At 46.2% G+C, this 19,140-nt stretch overlaps 1 protein-coding gene across 4 annotated transcripts; it reads right to left on the bottom strand.

The window, feature by feature from the left end:
* Positions 1-8,547: 8,547 nt before the first annotated feature.
* Zfp90 (ZFP90 zinc finger protein) lies at positions 8,548-18,591 on the bottom strand. Of its 4 annotated transcripts, XM_021170075.2 has the most exons (5): positions 18,476-18,591; positions 18,192-18,258; positions 14,941-15,067; positions 14,497-14,592; positions 8,548-10,357 (listed from the first exon to the last, which is right to left on the bottom strand). In XM_021170075.2, the coding sequence occupies exons 2-5, from the start codon at positions 18,222-18,224 to the stop codon at positions 8,706-8,708; spliced, it is 1,908 nt and encodes a 635-aa protein (XP_021025734.1). In that variant the 5' UTR covers positions 18,225-18,258; positions 18,476-18,591; the 3' UTR covers positions 8,548-8,705. The 4 variants fall into 4 exon arrangements, with proteins under 4 accessions (XP_021025734.1, XP_021025735.1, XP_029336865.1 ...); XM_021170076.2 differs by having other exon boundaries at positions 18,192-18,591; XM_029481005.1 differs by lacking the exon at positions 18,192-18,258 and having other exon boundaries at positions 8,548-10,413; positions 14,497-14,686; positions 18,287-18,591.
* Positions 18,592-19,140: the final 549 nt, after the last annotated feature.

Below are 19,140 nucleotides of genomic sequence, written 5' to 3'. Positions count from 1 at the left end.
TGAGCTACGATGTCTCCAGATGTGTGGCTTTGTTCCTTCCGGAAGCTGCAGGGAAGAATCTGTTTCCTTGGCTTATCCAGCTAATCAGGAGGCTGCCAACAGGCCCCAGCCCATGGTCCCTTCCTCCGGTCTTCCAAGTGCCTCGCTCCAACTTCGCTTTGCTTCCTCACGCCTGTCACTCTCATTCTCCTGCCTCACCCCACCCCGCCCCGCCACCCCCTTAGAAGGATCCTCATAACACTGGACTCACTTGTGCAGCCTAGACCAAGCTTCCCAAATCAAAACCCTTTCCTTAGCAACGCCCCCCGCCCCCAAGCTCCCTTTACAAGTCGTGGCAATTATGTCAGGCACTTCTTTGATGGGGAGGGTGTGTGAAATTCTGTCCGCCACAGACAGGTACATCCTACTTGTAACCAGGCAATGAAAAGACAGCAGCTTTTCTCTTGGGTGTTGTGTATGTTTCTAACTCACCATTCTGAGGAAAGCCAGCTGTCACTGGCAAGAGGCAGCTGTGTGCAGGGACCCATTTGGCTAAGAACTGAAGCCTCTCACCAGTCACATTGTCTGCCAACCACCATGAGTGAACCCTGAACATGTCAGAAGGTGACAATATTTTGTAAGCTTTTTTTTTTGTTTTGTTTTGTTTTGTTTTTTCTGTTCTGAAATAAGGGCTCACTATGTCACCCTTATTAGCTAGCCTTGAACTCACAGAGACCCACCTCTCTCTGGCTCCTAAGTGCTAAAAGGTGAGTACCATCATGCCTGGTGACAAGTTTTAGGGGAAGAAATCAGAGTGGTGTTGGCAAAAAGAGTTAAAGGTGGGCTTTGCTGAATGGCTGGGATTTGACCAAAGTCTTGAAGATGAGGGAGACTACCATTCATTTTGGGGAAAACGTTCCAGGTATGGAGAACACCAAGTGTTAAAGGCCTGTGGCAGAAATGTACCTCGCTCTTTTTTTTTTTTTTTTTTGCTTATCAAGGCTGAAGGAAATTTGCCGGGTGCTTGTCTCTTCCTCTCTGGTGTGGGATGGAAGCTGCTGAGGGCGGCGTTCTCATGACGGTGGGAGAAATTCCAGCGTCAGTTATAGGAGGGAAGGGATATAAGAAGGAAAAAACAAAACAAAATCCCGGAGGATGTTAGACAAGCACAGCTCTTGCAATGTGCTTCTGCGGGAGGCTCCCGAATCCTCAGCAGTGCGCCAGCGTCCCCTGGTGGTCAAAAGGAAGGCACTGCAGCCAAAAGTGGATGCTGCGCTCCGAGAAAGTTCAGCCAGTCAGCACCTCCAAAATTGTACCATGTTCTCTTGAGGTTCACATGAGTAATTTCTCCTTTATTTAAGTTTTGTTTGGTTGGTTTTTTGAGCGAAGCCGTCATGTAGCCCAGGCTGGCCTCAAGCTCATGATGTAGTTAGGATGACTAACCCTCCTATTTCAACCTCTGCAGCCCAGGTGTGTCCCTCCGAGCTTGTCCTAACCCTGGGGACTTAAAAAAGCACTTTGGCCCCCTGCAGAGTACTTTTCGAGTATTCTCAGTTAATCCTCTTAATTAGCCCTACTAGGTGGGGCTGTGGCAATTCCATTTTACAGGATGAAGGTGGGAGACAATAGCACAGCTAGGCAGTGTCTTAACTCTAGGTCCACCTGCTTCTAAATGACAAATCAATGGCAAGAAGCATCTACAGGTGCTAACCAGAGCCACATGTCATGCACCTGTGAGCCCCACGTGGCCCACTAATAGTCCCAGTCAACAGTAGAGGAAATTGCGTGGGAATTTGCCTCAGACCATTCGGAGAGCCAGGAGTAGTGAGTGAGAACTGAGAACGTTGGGGTCTGGAGAGATGGCTCAGCAGCTACAATTTTGGCTGCTCTTTCAGTGGATGGAGACTCCATTCTCAGCACCCACATCTCACAACTCACATCTCAGCTCACAACTATCTGCAACCCTTGAAGAGGGTGATCTGACGCCTGTGCGGAGCGGGGCACACCGTGTTGCACAGGTGCTGGGGACACATGTTGCACATATGTGCAGACCAAGCACTCATACACATAAACTTTTTTAAAAAGTAAAGATGGGCTGGCGAGATGGTTCAGCGGGTAAAAGCACTGATTGCTCTTTCGAAGATCCTGAGTTCAAATCCCAGCAACCACATGGTGGCTCACAACCACCCGTAACGTGATCTGACGCCCTCTTCTGGTGCATCCGAAGACAGCTACAGTGTACTTACGTAAAATAAATAAATCTTTGGGCCGGACCGAGCAGGGACTGAGTGAGCAGAGGTCCTAAATTCAATTCCCAACAACCAGATGAAGGCTCACAACCATCTGTACAGCTACAGTGTGCACTCATATACATAAAATATATAAATAAATCTTAAAAATAAAGTCAATGGAAGAGAACCAGGAAAGTTCTAAGCAGCCATTTCTGTTCGTAAATGCCAAGCACACCCCTAGGGGGTGCTGGACTGGGTATGCAGCTCAGTGTGAGGCCTGGAGCAGAAAGGGGGAGAAAGAAACGATGCCATTAATGGGCGAAAACCACGACAAGAGAACCTCATCTGTTCACAGATGAGTCTCTGAAAATAAGATCCTTAAGGAGCACGGAATGGCTCAAAATCAGCCCCAAACAGAAGTAAATGAGAACAGCTGCCCCTCCAGGGAAAGGAAGGAGACCCCTTAAGCGAGCACCTTTTTCATTTAGACTCAGCAGCGGTAGCGCACTGGTAAGTCCCAGTTTAAGGCTTGGCTGAATCCACTACTTTCAAGGAAATCAAGGGTGCTGCTGTTCTCCTGAGATATTCAGAAAAGCTTAGCTTTGGGGAAGGGTATTGAAGTCCCTACGTGTGAAGAGGAGTCTGGCAATTCAATCTTTGAGGGGGATGTCCAGCAACAAGGCGCCTGCTGCCAGCTCTTCTTGCTCCTGGCTGTGCAGCACATTCCTAGGTGTGGTCCAAGGTGCTTGGTGTCAGGCACCGCACTGGCCAGGCCGTTCCTGCTCCCTCCCTCTGACTCAGGTCTTTAGGAAGTCCCAGGCTTGATCCCTGCAGATCACTCTCAGACACTCACTCTGCCCTTACGTGGGAGAAACCAGTGGGGAGAAGCTGCTACCCAGAAGATCCTGTGTGGCTGGGGTTTTGAAAAATGGCTGCTGTGCTGCGCCTGAGACTACTCAGCACTGATGGAGCGCCTTCACTACCCCAGTCCCAGCACCTACCGCCCCACCCAACTTTCATAGTTAAGTCATCTTTTGATTACTAATGCCTGAGATAATCAACGTCAAGGGAGAAAAGCTGCTTTCTGCTCAGTTTCAGAGGTTTCAGCCCGTGGCTTCTTGGTCTGTTGCTTTGAGCCCGGTGCATCAGGACAGGTGCCTGTCACAGAGGAGGGCTGATGGTGGCTAGGAAGAGCCAAGAAGGGCCTGGGTCCTTTCAAGGGTTTACTCCCAGAGTTCTATTTCCTCCACGAAGTTCTACCGCCTAAAAGTTCCAGCCACATTAAAGCAATCGTCAAACAAGATATAAAAGAAATAAGCCTAGTCAAGTGAACATAAGGTTTCATTTTCTCAGTAACTATCCTTATTGTCTGAACTAAATCCTCTTTGAAGCAGTGTTTGGATGTGTTTGAAGAAAGGATATAGCTGGAAAAACTGGATAAGAGTCTGAATAGACCAAAGGAGGTGATATAGATTATAACAATATCCCGTGACAGCAGGTTTTTTGTTGATTTTTGTTGTGTGTGGGTTTTTTTGTTTTTATTAATTTGGTTTTTTGAGACAAGGTTTTTCTGTATAGCCCTGGCTGTCCAGGAACTGGCTTTGTAGACCAGGCTGGCCTCGAACTCACAGAGATCTGATTGCGTCTGTCTTTCAAGTGCTGGGATTAAAGGTGTGAGTCACCATGCCTAGCCTGACAGTAGTTATTTTTAAATTAATAATTACTATTATTTATTTTGTTTAATTTTGTATTTTGAGGCAGGGTCTCAACTCTAGCCTAGGCTAACCTGGAAGTCATTTGTAGTCTCGGATGGCCTCTAGCTCATAGATATTCTCCCCCTCAGCCTCTGAAGTAGGAGGATTACAGGCCTATACTAAGTAATGTTTTGAGATAGGGTCTCATGTAGCCTAGGCAGGTTTGAACTTGCTGTGTAGCCAAGGTTGACCTTGGACTCCTCATCTTCCAGTTTCTACCTCCCATGTGCTGGGATTACAAGGTGTTCCCAACTCTAAATACAAAAGAGTTTGGTGTCTTTTTTTTTTTTTTTTTTAAGTGTATAGATGCTTTGCCTGCATGTGTATCTATGCACCACTTACATACTTGGTGTCCACAAGAAGAGGGTGTCAGATGCCATCCCCTGGAACTAGAGTTATAGATAGCTGTGAGCCACCACCATAGGGGTGCTAGGAATAAAATCTGGGTCCTCTGGAAGAGCAGCCCATACTCTCAATTGCTAAGCTATCTCTCCAGTCCAACAAAGAGGATTTTTGGTGACCTAGATTTGTGATTCTTAGACCAGCAATATTAGCACCACCTGGAAACTTTTAAAAAGATTGTGTGTGCATACACGCTCGAGAGTGCCCATGGAGGCCAGAAGAAAACGTCAGATTCTTGTGGTTGTACACTACCCTAGATGAGGGTGGGGAACCAAACTTAGGTCTTCAGGAAGAGCTGTGAGTGTTCTTAACCACTGAGCCATCTCTCCAGCTCCTCTGGGAATATTTTAAAACTGCAAAAGCTCACCAGACATGGTGGCTCCTGCCCACAGACTAAGAAGTTATGTGGTAGAACAGGAGGATAAGTGGGTCAAGACCACCTTAACCTAATAATGACTTGGGGACTAGCCTAAATTACATAGGACCCAAAAGTCTACAAAGAAAAGGAGGTGGGGAAGATGTCTCCGCTGGTAAAGTACCCTCCATGCAAGCATGAGGCTGAGTTTGGAAGCCTAAAATGGCCAAAAATCTGAGCATGGTGGCACACCCCTGTAATTCCAGCGTCTGGGAGGCTGATACGGGAGGTTCCTCGGGCTAAGTGGGTTGAGCTGAATCATTGATTTCAACATTCAGTGAGAAGCCCTGTCTCGAGAAACAAGCTGGAACGACAGAGAGATGGCTCAGTGGGCACATCTGCCAAGCCAATCTAGTGTGGGACCCTTGTGGGGCTCAGCAGAGAGCTGACTCCTCAAGTTGTCCTTTGCCTTCAGCACATGCCCTGTGGCATGTGGGTGTCCAACGCATCCAAAGACCTTTCACCTCTGTCTCTTCTCTGCTTGTCATTGTGTTTCTTTGCCCTGTAAAGGCAGAGTTAGATGCAGCTCCTCAAACAGCGTGGCTCTGGAGGTATCATTAAGGCTACACTTTTACACGGCAAGAGCTATGCTTTTTAGAGCTAGGTGATCCCGGTGTTAAAGGATGAACTTGCCACAGACAGTAGTAGGCAGGTCATCTGCCTCTCTGACAAGGGTATAATAGATGTAGGAGGTTTAATATAAACAAGAGAAACATGCACAAAACAAGCTTAAGCAAAAAGGAGGGATTGCTGGATTGCTGGTAAAGAGCTCACTGAATCCTAGAGATCTTCCGAAATCAGGTCCGGTCCAAGCTCAGGGAAGAGAAGAACATGTAGACCCCAGCTTTCTCCTCTCCTACACCAGACTCTGGTAAGAAATCAGGCTTTTTTAGTCAAGCAACCAAAACCAAAGTTTCTCTCCCAGCTGCACTTAAAGAAAATTCAAGAACTCTGACTGGAAGAAGTAGAGAACATGCCTGCCCCTAAAAGTATCACTAGACTCTGGGGACATCCTGACTTATGTCCCTATCATTTGCTAGGGATAATTATGAGGGAGAAGAGGTGGGTAGGTGGCTGTGGTGGCTTGAATGAGAATGGCCCCTTAGGCTCATACAGTTGAATGTTTGGTTCTTAGTTGGTGGTCAGTTTAGGAAGGATTAGGAGGTGTGGTCCTTTTGGAGGAGGAAGTGTCGCTGGGGGTGGGGGTGGGCTTTGAGGTTTCAAAAGCCCAAACCAGGCCCAGTCTCCCCACCTCCATCTTGCAGATAAGATGTAAGCTCTCAGCTACTCCAACACTGTGGCTTCCTGCTGCCATGCTTCCCAATGGTCATGGGCTAACCCCTTGGAACTGTAAGAAAGCCCCAATTAAATGCTTCCTTCTGTGACTTGCAGTGGTCATGGTGTCTCTTCATAGCAGTGGAACAGTAATGAAGCCCTTGGGCAGGCAGCTTTCTCAGCACCTCCATGCAGCTGTGAGGGTGAGCAACACAGTAGAATGGCAGGTTTAGAAAGGTTTACTGAATGGAAGATTCAGTAAACACCAGTGCATGGTAGTGGCTAATACTTATCTGGCTATGAATGAAGAACAGGGCAGCTAACCCCTCTTATTTATTTACTTATTTATTTTATGTATATGAGCACTGTCTTTATGCACACCAGAAGAGGGCATCAGATCCCATTATAGATGGTTGTGAGCCACTATGTGGTTGCTGGGATTTGAACTCAGGACCTCTGGAAGAGCAGCCAGTGCTTTTAACCACTGAGACATCTCTCCAGCCCCTAACCTCTCTTTCTTGATATGCTATCCTTTTAGTTGATTGTAGTTAAATTCATAAAACTGAAAAAGATATACTGACTTCCAAAAGGCTATTTTTGAAAGAATACGTGATATTAACACATGCATTTCATATAGCCCTGTAAGACTGGCTATTCATAAGTGTGTGGTATTTGGCTGTTGGTGTGGGGAAAGCCTTCTGCTCCATTAGCCACAAATGTATTCTGGACTTACTTCCTGTCAATGAAAATGTGCTGAAATGCAGTCAATGCCCGGATGAAGGCCGCTTTCCTTCCATATAATAATCAGTGCTATCTTTCTGGTCTTTTGGAACTGCTTTTATAAGCTTCAATAACATTGTGCTATTCTCATGGTGATAAGTCATGTTGTTTCATATAAATAGTTCCCACATAAAGATCTCCCCCAAAGTCAGCAGAAAGTTCCTGACAGGAGTCCTGCTGAACAGGAGCGAATCTGAAGAGAGTTACCACACTGTCAAATCCCACCAGACAGCACCAGCATGGTCTTGGCATTATATGCTAAGCGTGAAGCCATATACAGGGTTTCTTTGAATGACTACAATATGGAAAGTGCCTATCTGCTATAGAATGTCTTGTTCATCTTGACTCATGGGTAATGGACTTATTGGGAAACACATTACGTTTCAGCTCCCATGAACATTTATTTATCCCCACTAAAACAAAACACCCCCCCCAAAAAAAACCCCCTAAAACATATGAATTCCTGAGAGCCACCTCATACCATAAAGGTTAAGAAAGGTCAATGAAACTTGTCATCCAACATGCAGAAAAGCTAATAGGAAAGTCTCACCGATTAGCCTCACTCACAACAATCAACATTACTTCCTGGAACTCATGGAAAGAGGCTGGAGGACTTTGTGATAATGTGTGAAAGGGATCAATGGTCACAGCTACCCTACATTCATTTGCAAGGCACTGAGGAAGCTTTTCTCACGGTTTGATAACAGAAAAGCAACTGAGTTAAAATGGGGGTTGAAACAGCAGTGTAATTTCTTTGCACACAAAAAGAGGCAAACCATGCTGTTTCCGTAAATGGAGTCAGAGAGAAAGTTTATGGCTGTGGGTAGTTAGGTGTATACTTCTCTATAGTAAAATTGACTTGAGAGAGAGAGAGAGAGAGAGAGAGAGAGAGAGAGAGAGAGAGAGAGGAGAGAGAGAGAGAGAGAGAGAGAGAGACCTCAGAAGTACCAGAGAGGAAGGCAGGGTTTCAAGTAAACTGCAAATTCTCCTCATGCAGTGCCATGAAACGCCAATGGAATGATACATCAGTTGAAGGCATAATTACAGCTGGGAAGGGTGTGTGGTGTGTGTGTGTGTGTGTGTGTGTGCATGCACGTGCATGTGTCCGTGTCCCATTCCATCAATGTCAGTTTCTGACAATCTTTTGTTTTGTAAGCTTCCACTAAGTGGCCTTACATTTTTGACAGATTTCCATATGGTTGCCTGTATGTCTTCAGGCTCTTCAAAATGTCACAACATGTCTGGGAATCTATATTAAAACTTTACTTTAAAGCCCTCTGAACTCCAAAATACCCTTTCTATAGCCATGGTATGAGACCAAAGAACCCGAAAACAAGCTTCTGACGTTCAGCTTTGCGGGTTCGAGCCTGCCGTGCAACCCTCTGTACAGTTAGGCCGTTGAGCTAGTTGCTCTAATTCTCTGAGTGTGGACTTCTGGGTAACAAACTGATTTCTACAGTTTCAGTCAAGTGAAACTGTCAATGTGTTTGAAATGAGCCTTGGCCATACTATGAGTTTTCTTTCTTTCTTTCAAGGCTGTGAACAACAGGATTTACATATCAAGCTGTTAAAACTTGATGACTCTGCACACATATATTCAAAAGCTTTAGTAAGGTCACATCATTTCCAAACGACTACATATGCCGTACTTGTAAGCCTGTAATAAGGTATGAAAGAATGGCTTTAATTTCCAAACGTAAGCCTGTAATAAGGTATGAAAGAATGGCTTTAATTTCAAGTTTTTTCTTCTAGTGGCAGTTTTCTCTATACACAGTGTACAAACACATAATTACATTCTCAGACTTTCAGAATCCTCTGACACTGGGTTGGAAGCAGATTTTAGGCCGTGCCTCCTCCCCATCCCATTGTTTAGCTTTCCTGCAGTTTATTCCGGGCGTGAACTCGGTGGTGCTTAGTAAGGGCTGAGCTCCGGCTGAAGTTTCTCCCACACTCCTTGCAGGCATAGGGTTTCTCTCCAGTGTGAGTTCTCTGATGATCGTGCAGATTTGTCTTCTTCCTAAAGGCCCGCCCACACTCATTACATTCATAGGGCTTCTCTCCTGTGTGAGTCCTTTCGTGCTGAATGAGGGATGAGCTTTGACTGAAGGCTTTCCCGCAGTCAATGCACTCATAGGGTTTCTCGCCAGTGTGAGTCCTCTCGTGTTGCGTGAGTGACGAGAGTCGGCTGAAGGCTTCCCCACACTCATTACATTCATAGGGCTTCTCTCCAGTGTGAATTCTATGATGCTCTATAAAACTTGTACTCCTTTTAAAAGCTTTTCCACATACGTTGCACTGATAGGGTTTCTCTCGGGGATGAGACAGGGACGGCTGACCAAGGGCCTGTTCAGAGCCGTAGGAATTCTCTCCAGCGTGGAGCCTCTGGTGCTCAGAGAAGTCTGTAATGTGACTGAAGTCTTTCCCACAGTCATTACAATGGTACGACTTTACTTCAGGAAGCACGCCTTCACCTTGAGGAAGAGGAGTGCTAGGCACAAACGCCAGGCTGAAGTTGTTACTTTGGTAAGGTTTGCTTCTTTTATGAATCCTCATATGTTTATAAAGGGATGGGCTCTGACCAAATGCCCTCCCACAAATGCTGCACTCGAAAGGCTTCTCTCCTGTATGGGTCCTCTCATGCTGGACAAGGGAAGAACACCGGCTAAAGGCCTTCCCACATTCCTTACACTGGAAGGGTTTCTCCCCACTGTGGGTCACCTCATGCTGCGTAAGGGACGTGCTGTGCCTGAATGACCTCCCACAGAGATTACAGCGATAGGGCTTCTCTCCAGTGTGGATTCTCTGGTGTTGAACAAGAGATGAGCTGCGCTGGAAGGCTTTCCCACAGAGACTACACTGATAGGGCTTCTCTCCTGTATGTGCGTTTTCATGCTGACCAAGGGACGAGCTGTGCCTGAAGGCCTTTCCACACACATTACACTCAAAGGGTTTTTCCCCAGTGTGAATTCTCTGGTGCTCAGTGAGCTGTGTTCTCCAGAGGAAGGTTTTCCCACAGTCCGTACACACATGGTGTTTTCTTCCAGACTGAACTCCTTGGTCTGTACCATTAGAGTAAGCATCGTCTTTATGAATCTTCTCATGTTTATTAAGTGATGATCTATGAATAAATGATTTCCTACATTTATCACATTTATAAGGCTTCTTTTTAGCAAGGATATTACTCTGAGTAACTAATTCTGAATTGTGTTCCAAATTATTTCCAAATGTTTTACAGTCACTGGGCCTTAAACTTGAAGAAATGTCCAATTGTGGAACCAAGTGTGTGCTCAAACTAGAGTCTTCACCAACTTTTTTTTGCTCAATTTTTTTCTCTAGAGTGGTTATTTTCTTTTGGGAAGATGCCTCTGGCCCCAGCTGTCTTCTCCCACTTTCCTGGTGCCCCTGGATAGTGACATTCCAGATATCACCTATTGTGGTGTGTGACAAAACATTTGTTCTGAGGAATACTTCAGATACGCCCTGCTGAGGACTCCGTGAGGACTCAGGCCTGGTCTTCCAGTCTAAAAGAAATATAAAGTGCAAAAGTTCCCACATTTCTTGCAGCTCAAACAAAATGCTAGAGTAGGGATAAGAAAATGAGATAGAAATCATGCATGGCTATATTTTTAAATCAGTCCCTTAGAGAAAGATGCCTGCAGAAAAGAAAGAGTGAGGTACCAGCGAATATTACAAATCCTGAGTGCCTGTCACATCCAGAGAGTGAGGAAAGCCCATGTAAGTGGGCGAGTGTAATAGGAAACAGAAGCACAGAGGAGCCTAAGTGTGCGAGTACTGATTTTACATAACAAAAACCTGCCTGGCTAATATATCCATTTTATAATTCCTTTAAAGCTGATTTTATAATTCCTTTACAGTAACCTATTACAAAGCAGGCTTCTAAATGCTGCAGAAAAAAAAATCTCTGGCTAAGGATCTTCTGAAAAGATTCTCTGACATATGCGGAGGCCACGCACCATGCTAAAAACTGAGAAAAAGTCATGATTCGGAAAGCAAGTTATTTTTGGTCTTACAACTAGGAGGAGTTTCAGTTTGTGTGAGCTCTGATTCCATAGCAATCATCTCTCTTCTGTGTACATGTGTATTTTAATTTTTAATGTGATTTGTAATTTTAAAATAACATTTATTGCCTAACAAGCCTTTAATCCCAACATCTGGGACCTGAGAGCAGAGTACACACACACACACACACACACACACACACACACACACATCCAAGCATCATAGCACATGTGTAGAGGTCTGACAAAAGTTGAAGGAGTAAATTCTCTCCTTCTACCATGTGACACTCAGGGACCAACCGCAGGCCGTCAGATTTGGCAACAAGCATCTTACCTGCTGAGCCATCTCACTGGCCTATTTAGTATCTGGAACAGGGCTCTCACTGAACCTGAGAGCTCACTGATTCAGCCACACCGGCCAGCCAATGAGTTCCAGGAATCCATCTGTCTCTCCCTTCCTGCGTCCTACCAGTGCCGGGGTTACAGATCTCTAGTGTTCATGGGTGTTGGGGATCTAAACCAAGATTCTCATGTTTGAAAGCAGGCACTTTTCTAACCTAGCTGTCTTCCCAGTCCCCAAACCTCTTTCTTTTTAAAGTGCTCTTAAAATACCTTTTTTAAAGTTTCATTTTATTTCATGTGTGTTTTATTTTATGAGTGTTTTGTCTGCAGGCTTATATGTGCACCATGTGTGCCTGGTACCCATTGAGGTCAGAAGAGGACATTGAACCCCCCTATAGCTGGAATTACAGAGTTGTGAGCCACCATGTTGATGCTGGGAATTGAACCTGAGTCTTCTGCAAGAGCAAATCTCTAATTGCTGAGCCATCTCCCTAGTCCCCCTTCCCCATCACCTCACTTTACAAAGAATTTATTTCAGTCAATAGATATATCCCCTAGGTCTGTTTTTTAACCGTAGAATAATAATACTAGATAACATTAATATTTAGGTTCTAAGAATAGTAATTTTTAGGACTTAAGAGTACAGCCTCAGTGTTGAAAGGCGCTTGTTGCTTTTGTAGAATACCAGATGTGACTCCCAGCATCCACATGGAATCTCATGACTATCTGTGACTTTAGTCCCAGAAAATCCAGTGCCCTCTTCCGAGCTCTGTGGGTACCGGGTATGCACACAGTACACATATATACATGCAGGCAAGACATTCTTACACACACACACACACACACATGTAAAATAAATAGATCTAAAAACAAAAAAGAATGTTTACCTTAACAAACTAAGGGAAACACCAGGCACCCTTGCTTATACCTATTACCCTAGTACCTGGGAAACTGAGGCAGAAGAGATCATGAGTTTCAGGCCAATCTGGATACATGTAGGGAGATGCTCTCTCAAAAACAAAAGTGTGGGTCAGAAGGGCTAATGCACTTGTCAAAGCCAACAGGATTGAACATTTTAGTGTATGCAACATTTACTTAAAAAATAAACCCTATAGGGCTGCCAATAGAACAAGCTAGTTGAAAGCCTGTCTTAGCACTCCCAGGGTCCTGGCTTTGATCACTGCTGCCAAATAAACAGGGTGTGACGGGGCATCCCACGTTCCCAAAACTCAGGTGGCAGAGGCAGAAGGATCAGAAGTTCAAATCAGGGAAGAAAAACCTAAGGCTGGGAAGGTGGCCCAGGGGTCAAGATTACTTGCTATCCAACAGAGAGTACATGAGTTGGATCTCATCACTCACTCTCACAATAAGCAGCGGGAGCCCCACACAATGCCTGTAATTTGAGCTCCAAGGGCTGCAATGGCTTTTTCTTCTATCCTTCACACACACACACCAAATAAAACAGATCTCATAAACTCAAACATCAACAAAAATCAAGCATGTCCCTCCAAAAACCAAAACCAACCAACCAACCAACCAAACAAACAAAAATAACCAAAAACCCAAAAAAACCCAAAACTATAAAAATAAATTGGGGGGCTAAAGAGGTGAGAGGTGGCTCAGCAGTTAAGAACACTGGCTGCTCTTCCGGAGGACCGAGGTTTGATTCTCAGCACAGACTTGGAGGCTCCCAACTGTTAACTCCAATCCCAGGGGATCTGTGGTACACACTTATGTGCAAACAAAACACCCATATGCATGAGAACAAGGAGCAGAGCTTGAGAGGTGGCTCAGTGGTTAAGAGCATGCACTGCTCTCGAGAAGGACCCAAGTTCAGTTCCCAGCACCCACACTAGGCAGCTAACAACTGACTGTGACACTAACTCCAGAGGATCTAATGCCCTCTCTGCCTTTGGTGGCTCCGGAACACATGAACATATACTTCCTACTCTTGCTTATATATACATGCCCTGAGATTTAAGGAATAATTCATAGGTTAATTAAATAAAAAGCTGAACCCTGGACTCAGGATATAGTTTGTTGATACAGAACTTTTTTTTTTAAGAACTTGGGAAAAGCCCAGGATTTTATTTTCAGTATTTCAAAGGAAAACAAAACAAAACAAAGAACTCTAACTAACGAGACTCACACCTATGCTTTCAACTTCCTTAAGAACACATTAAAAAGGTGGTTCTTATGTGGGTAGATGAAGAGGCATGCGGCAAAGCAAGTATCAGAGTCAAAGTCTGTGATCACCTAGGTGGCGGCTCTATGACAACTACTGTACAACTTTCCGGTGTCTTCCATATATTTGAGATTCTTATAATAAAATGTTGGGAGAGGAAGCAACACTTAAAGAAGTCCAATACTCAACCTTCTAAGTTTGCAACAAGAATCAGTCCTAAACTCATAGTGTCAGCCATACACAATAGCACTCACTTGTAATCTCAGCACTTGAGAGTGTGTGCGTGTGGGGGGAGGGGGGGGTAGTGTGAAGCCAGGCTGGGCCACACAGCCACACACTTTCTCACAACTAAAACAAGAAGCAAAGCTCCTAAGGGCAGAGACTGCTACATTTTCTTTTCAGACTTCCTCTCAGTGGGGCTTTAATAAAGAGTTAGTTTTGTTTCTGTTTCCATTGGTAAAGGCCTCAAACAGACCTCTCCCCGAAGTGTGTACTGTACAGATTTACTGTGGAGTGTACGTTTACCAAGCACAATGCACTCAGGCTGGTCAGAAGCCTCATCATAAACTAAGCTCGCTCTGTGAGTTAAAAATGAAAACACGGTCTCTGAAAACTTGGCTTCGTCAAAATTCGAACATGCTTCTTTTTCAAAGGTGAAGGCAGTGTTGACTCCTGGGGACTGTGTGCTTGGAACACGGTGTCGGGAGGCTCGGACCAAGGGTCACCTCACACCAGCCCCGCCCTGTGTTTTGTCTTCACTTTCTTTAGAGACCAGCCAGGTCTCACTATTGTAGCCGAGGCTGGCCTCAAGCTCACAGAGAGCCACCTGCCTCTGCCTTTTGAATGCTGGCATTAAGGGGTTAACGTCTCTCTGATGACAGTATAAAGCTGGGTGCGGTAGTACATGCCTGTAATTCAGCACTTGTCTATGTTTCCCCCATAAGACTTATTTCCAGCAGGAACACCTGACTGGAGAAGAGAGACAGCTCCAGGAATGGCTTCGGCTTCCTTTTCAGGTCAGACAGCTCCCACACCTCTAGTTAGAAGAAGTCCTCTCCATAAGCTGTAGCCCTGTCTACACTGATTTCCAGGAGCAGAATTCTGAACTCGTTACCTGCACAGAAAGGTCTTTGGGTTTCTTTCTCTGATATCCATGGCTCTTCTCCTTGCTCCAATTTGAAGATCACCTCTGGCTTGGAGACTTGATACCCTGCTCATGGGTAAACACACAAGATTTGGGTGTTTGAGCAAGCAGACAAAGGCCCCTCCTATAAGTCAGTACTAGTCCTTGATCCTCAGGAACTCTGAAGAAAAGAAAAGGTGCAACTTAAGGAGACACACTAGCAAACTAGCAAAGCCCCTTTCCTAGCTCTGTAAAATAAGGATCTTTCAGGCTCAAAGCCCAGGAAAGCTGGCTCCCCAAAATGGGCCCCAACCAAGCCTTGGGCTTCCGTCTTTCTATCTAGGCTGTGTGCAACTGAGAGAGGAAAATTCAGGACTATGTGAGACACTGAGCAGGGGTGATGTGAGATACTGAGCAGGGGTGGCCCCTCCTTACCGAGTGACACCAGGTGGCTGTAGTTCTCCAGCATGACATCCCTATATAAGCTCCTCTGGGCAGGGCCCACGTGGTGCCATTCTTCCTGGGTGAAGTTCACAGCCACATCTTTGAATGTCACCGACTCCTGTGGGATCACAGTCCTGCTCAAGTCGGAATCAACAGCACAAACGCTCCTCTTGAAGTGCTGGGAACAACAGACTTGGGGACCATGTGTTAGCTGCTCCAAGGGGTAAGGTTTGGTTTTGTATGCTAATTTCAAGCACCGAGTTTGCCTGACGGAAAAGTCAAAGGGGAAGTCTATCCCACAGCCCTGCATGTCCGATTCTGTCGAATGTAGCCTGGGCTGGCCTCAGAGTCAATAGGTGGTTGAAGGTGACTGTGGATCGCCGGTGCTTTGCCTTGTGGGCTGGGACCACAGGCCTACACTGTCCTGCCCAGATCACAGTTCCCATTCTCTTTCACTGTTACAGCCTTAGCCATCCTAGAACCCACTCTTGAACCAGGCTGGCTCCAAACTCACAGAACTCCAGCTGCCTCTGCCTCCCGAGTGCTGAGACTAAAGGCGTGCACCACCATCACCAAGCCTTCCTATCCCCATATATTCTCCCGATAATCATTCCCAACTGTTGGTGTACATACCTAGGAGCTCCCTGCCCATGTTTTACACACATTCTACACGCATGCTTTATGAACCATTACACACATTGATCTACAAATTGTTTATGTATTTACTAATGTTTAAAAATATCTGCTCATTTATTTATGTGTGTGTATCTGAGGGTATGTGTGTGCGTCGTGTTCATGCGGGAACCCGTGAGGGTCAGGAGAACACATCAGATCCCCTGGAGCTGTGTTACAGGCAGTTGTGAGCCACTCTGTGGGTTTTGGAAAATGGACCTGGGTCTTCTGCAAGAGCAGTCAGTGCTCTCAACCCTTCCTTCCTTCCTTCCTTCCTTCCTTTCTTATATGTAAGTACACTGTAGTGTCTTCAGACACCCCAGAAGAGGGCATCAGATTTTATTACGGATGGTTGTGAGCCACCACATGGTAGCTGGGATTTGAACTTAGGTCCTTCAGAAGAGCAGTCAGTGCTCTTAACTGCTGAGCCATCTCTCCAGCCCCATTTATAATTATTAAGACAGGTTCTCGTGTATCTCAGGCTGATCTCCAACTCACTATGTGGTGGAGGTTGAACCTCTGACATAGTACGATTACAGCCACGCATCACAACATCTGGTGTCTGTGGCGCTGGGAGGGAAGCCAGGGCTTGGCTCATGCTAGGTAAGCATTCTATCAGCTGAGGCCATCTCTAGCTCTACAATTTGATTTTTCTTTTCATTAGACAGAAGCACAGGGCAGAGGATAGGAAGCAAAGTCTAAAGAGAAGGTGATTCAGTTGCCTGGAAAGAATAGTAGGGGGTAGAGATCTACCCCAAATCATCTAGAACATCATTATCACCACCATCACCATCATCATCACCTGTGTGGGTCTTTGCAAACAACACAGCCAGGCAGCAGCTTGCTGATCCACAGAAGGCAGAAGAAGGCAGTTCGGTCCCAGTCACATGGACTCCTTGCCTTATTAACTTGTCTCTCTTTTGCATCCTTTTGCTTTGCACATCCTCACCACAGTGCACAGCCTTCCCTCAGCTCTACAGAAAATACTCCTAGCCACTGTTCTAGACCTCGCTCAATGTTCTTTCCCAAGGGTGACTTCTCTAGTTCTCTCCAGGCTGTGTGCAGTTCATGAAGGGATGTAAACCCAGGGTTTCCTGTACTCTAGGCAGCGACTCTACTGACTGCCCTACATTTTTGGACTCTATAAACTGACCTTAAAAGACACTGTTAGTATTTTTATCTAGATTGAACTTGATTATATGACACCTGTAACAACTATAACTTGTAGCTTACTGTTAAAAGTATTCTGTTATATTATGGGTCTCTCTGTGGGTATTGTGCAAACCCTTTTTCCCCTCACGAAAATAGACAGCCTTATAAAGGCCCACATTATATTCCCCAAGCCCTCCCCTTTGCAACAATTAGCCAATCTTGTCAGGTTATAGGATCAAGCTTCAATTAACAGGATGAGTTTCAGTCACCACCTCTGTGAGGGAGAAAAGACGGAAGTCACCCTGGCAAACTGTGGTTTTTAGCTCAGTTTCGGTTCAGTTGGACCATTTTTACAAGAGTTCAGAGCCCTGCTAGGCTTCTTTCAACTCTGTGTGATCCTTTCTTCCTCAATGCCTTGAGCTGAGATTTTTTTCCCCCTGTTTCTAACAATTATGTTCCTGTGAGAGCAGGTATCCAAGAAGCCAGAGCCATCAGGTCCCCTTGAACCTGGACTACAAGGTGGCTGTGTGCTTCCTAAGGTGAATACTAGGAACGAAACTAATTCTGCAAGAGCAGCGTGTAAAAGCTTACAGTGTGTGCTCTTAACTGGAGCGCCATCTTTCCAGCCCATCCTTATCATTTTCCAGGAGGTGCTGGGAATTGAGGCTAGGACCTCACACATACTAGGCAAGTGATCTACCACTGAGCTATAGTCCTAGTTCTTACCTTCAACTCCAAACAGAGTTTGGATTATGTTCTCATCAAAGTAATGGACAGCCTCAGAGCTTATGTCCAGAAAACGCCCCTTTTACTACAACTAAAAAGTGAGTTGATAAATCTGTCTCTTACTAATTAACCTGAAGCCGGGACTATGGAGGGTGCGCACATTATACATTTGTTAATGGGGAAAGAAAGAAAGAAAAAAAAAAACGAGCGGGGGTGGGGGGGGGCAAGAAAAGCTGGAGCTAGTCTGTCCAGGTTTGGCTGTAATGGTGGTCTCGGACTCAGCGTTCAACCTTCACCGGCCTCTTACTCTAATAGGTCTCTTCTGCCCCCCTACTGTCTCTTTATGGCCTTTGGATGGGAAGCAGGGGGCTTTTCTATCTTGTCCCCCTATCCTCCATTCCTCACTGAAGAGTTCTAAGAAGTGCACACTGCAATAAAGTCTCAGTGCTGACACCCCCAAAACACTGACTTCCTCTCACAAGATCGCACTTCCCTAGTCTCCTCATAATTCCATCCTTTCAGAAATCCCGCTCCGCCCAGGGCTGGGCACTTTGGGAGGGGTTTTCTCCAGAGGAGGAGACTCAAAGCGATCCAAACTAAGACTCTATACCTATACCAATAACTGTTCCATACAGACTCCGGGGGCCTCTCAGGGTGGGATGCTCCGGGCGGTGGGGGAAGGCTCGGCTCACCTGGGGCTTGGCCGTCGGAGGTCTCGGGGCCATTCCTGCCTCAGTGTGTGCTGGCTATGGTCCAGGGCTGAGGAGAGAGGACAGGATCCACTCACCGGGCTACCCCGAGGCCCCACCCCTTCAGCTCTGCAGCCACTTCGGCCGAAACGTGGGGAGGAGCCCCGCCTTCTTGTGCTGCTCTTCCCAAGGCCAAATGAAAGGCCCCACAGCTTCGGGACAGTTCCTCCGGCCACGCCCAGTCCGCCCGCAGGATGGTCGGCGAGGCCGGGAGGACAGCCTCCTACCCACTGCACTCGAAATCTGCCTCGGGGCTTCGGAATCCGCGACCTCAGGTCCGCCCCTCTAGCGCCCGCTGCAGTTTCTTGTTCCCGGCAGTACTGCTCTGCAACAACAGGGCCGGACAATGGCCACAGCGGCGGGCGCAGAGCCACGAGTGCGACTGCGCACAATGATCCTCGCGCCTGCCCATCCACGGGCGCAGAAACTACGATTCCCAGCTATCCTCGCGTGCCCGCCCTGCAGAGGCCCCGCCTCCTAGTGGGGGGCTGCAGTAAGAGCACAAGAAGGCGGGCAGGTTAGGTTCAAAGTTTTTGTTTGGTATGTGTGTTTTCTGGAGCTGCAGGAAAGGTTCAAAGTTTTTGTCTGGGGTGTGTGTGTGTGTGTGTGCTGGAGCTTCTAGAAATTCTCTCCGCTCCTTCTTTCTTTTCTCCTTCTCCTCCACCTCCCATCCCCGTTCCCTTTCCCTCCCACCTCTCTCTTTCTTCCTCTGTGTAGCTCAGGATGTCCAGAAACTCACTCTGTAGACTCAATTCTCCAGCACACAAATGGCTAAGGATCAGGAGTTCAAGGTTATCCTAAACTGTGGTTCAAGACCAGCCTGGGCTACAAGAGATCTGGTCTTACAAGCCAAAATAAATAAACAGTGCATGCACGAATGACTAAAGTGTAT

The sequence above is a fragment of the Mus caroli genome, chromosome 8, assembly GCF_900094665.2.
Source record: "Mus caroli chromosome 8, CAROLI_EIJ_v1.1, whole genome shotgun sequence".
Lineage (NCBI taxonomy): Eukaryota > Metazoa > Chordata > Mammalia > Rodentia > Muridae > Mus > Mus caroli.
This window is presented reverse-complemented; position numbering and strand designations above follow the sequence as displayed.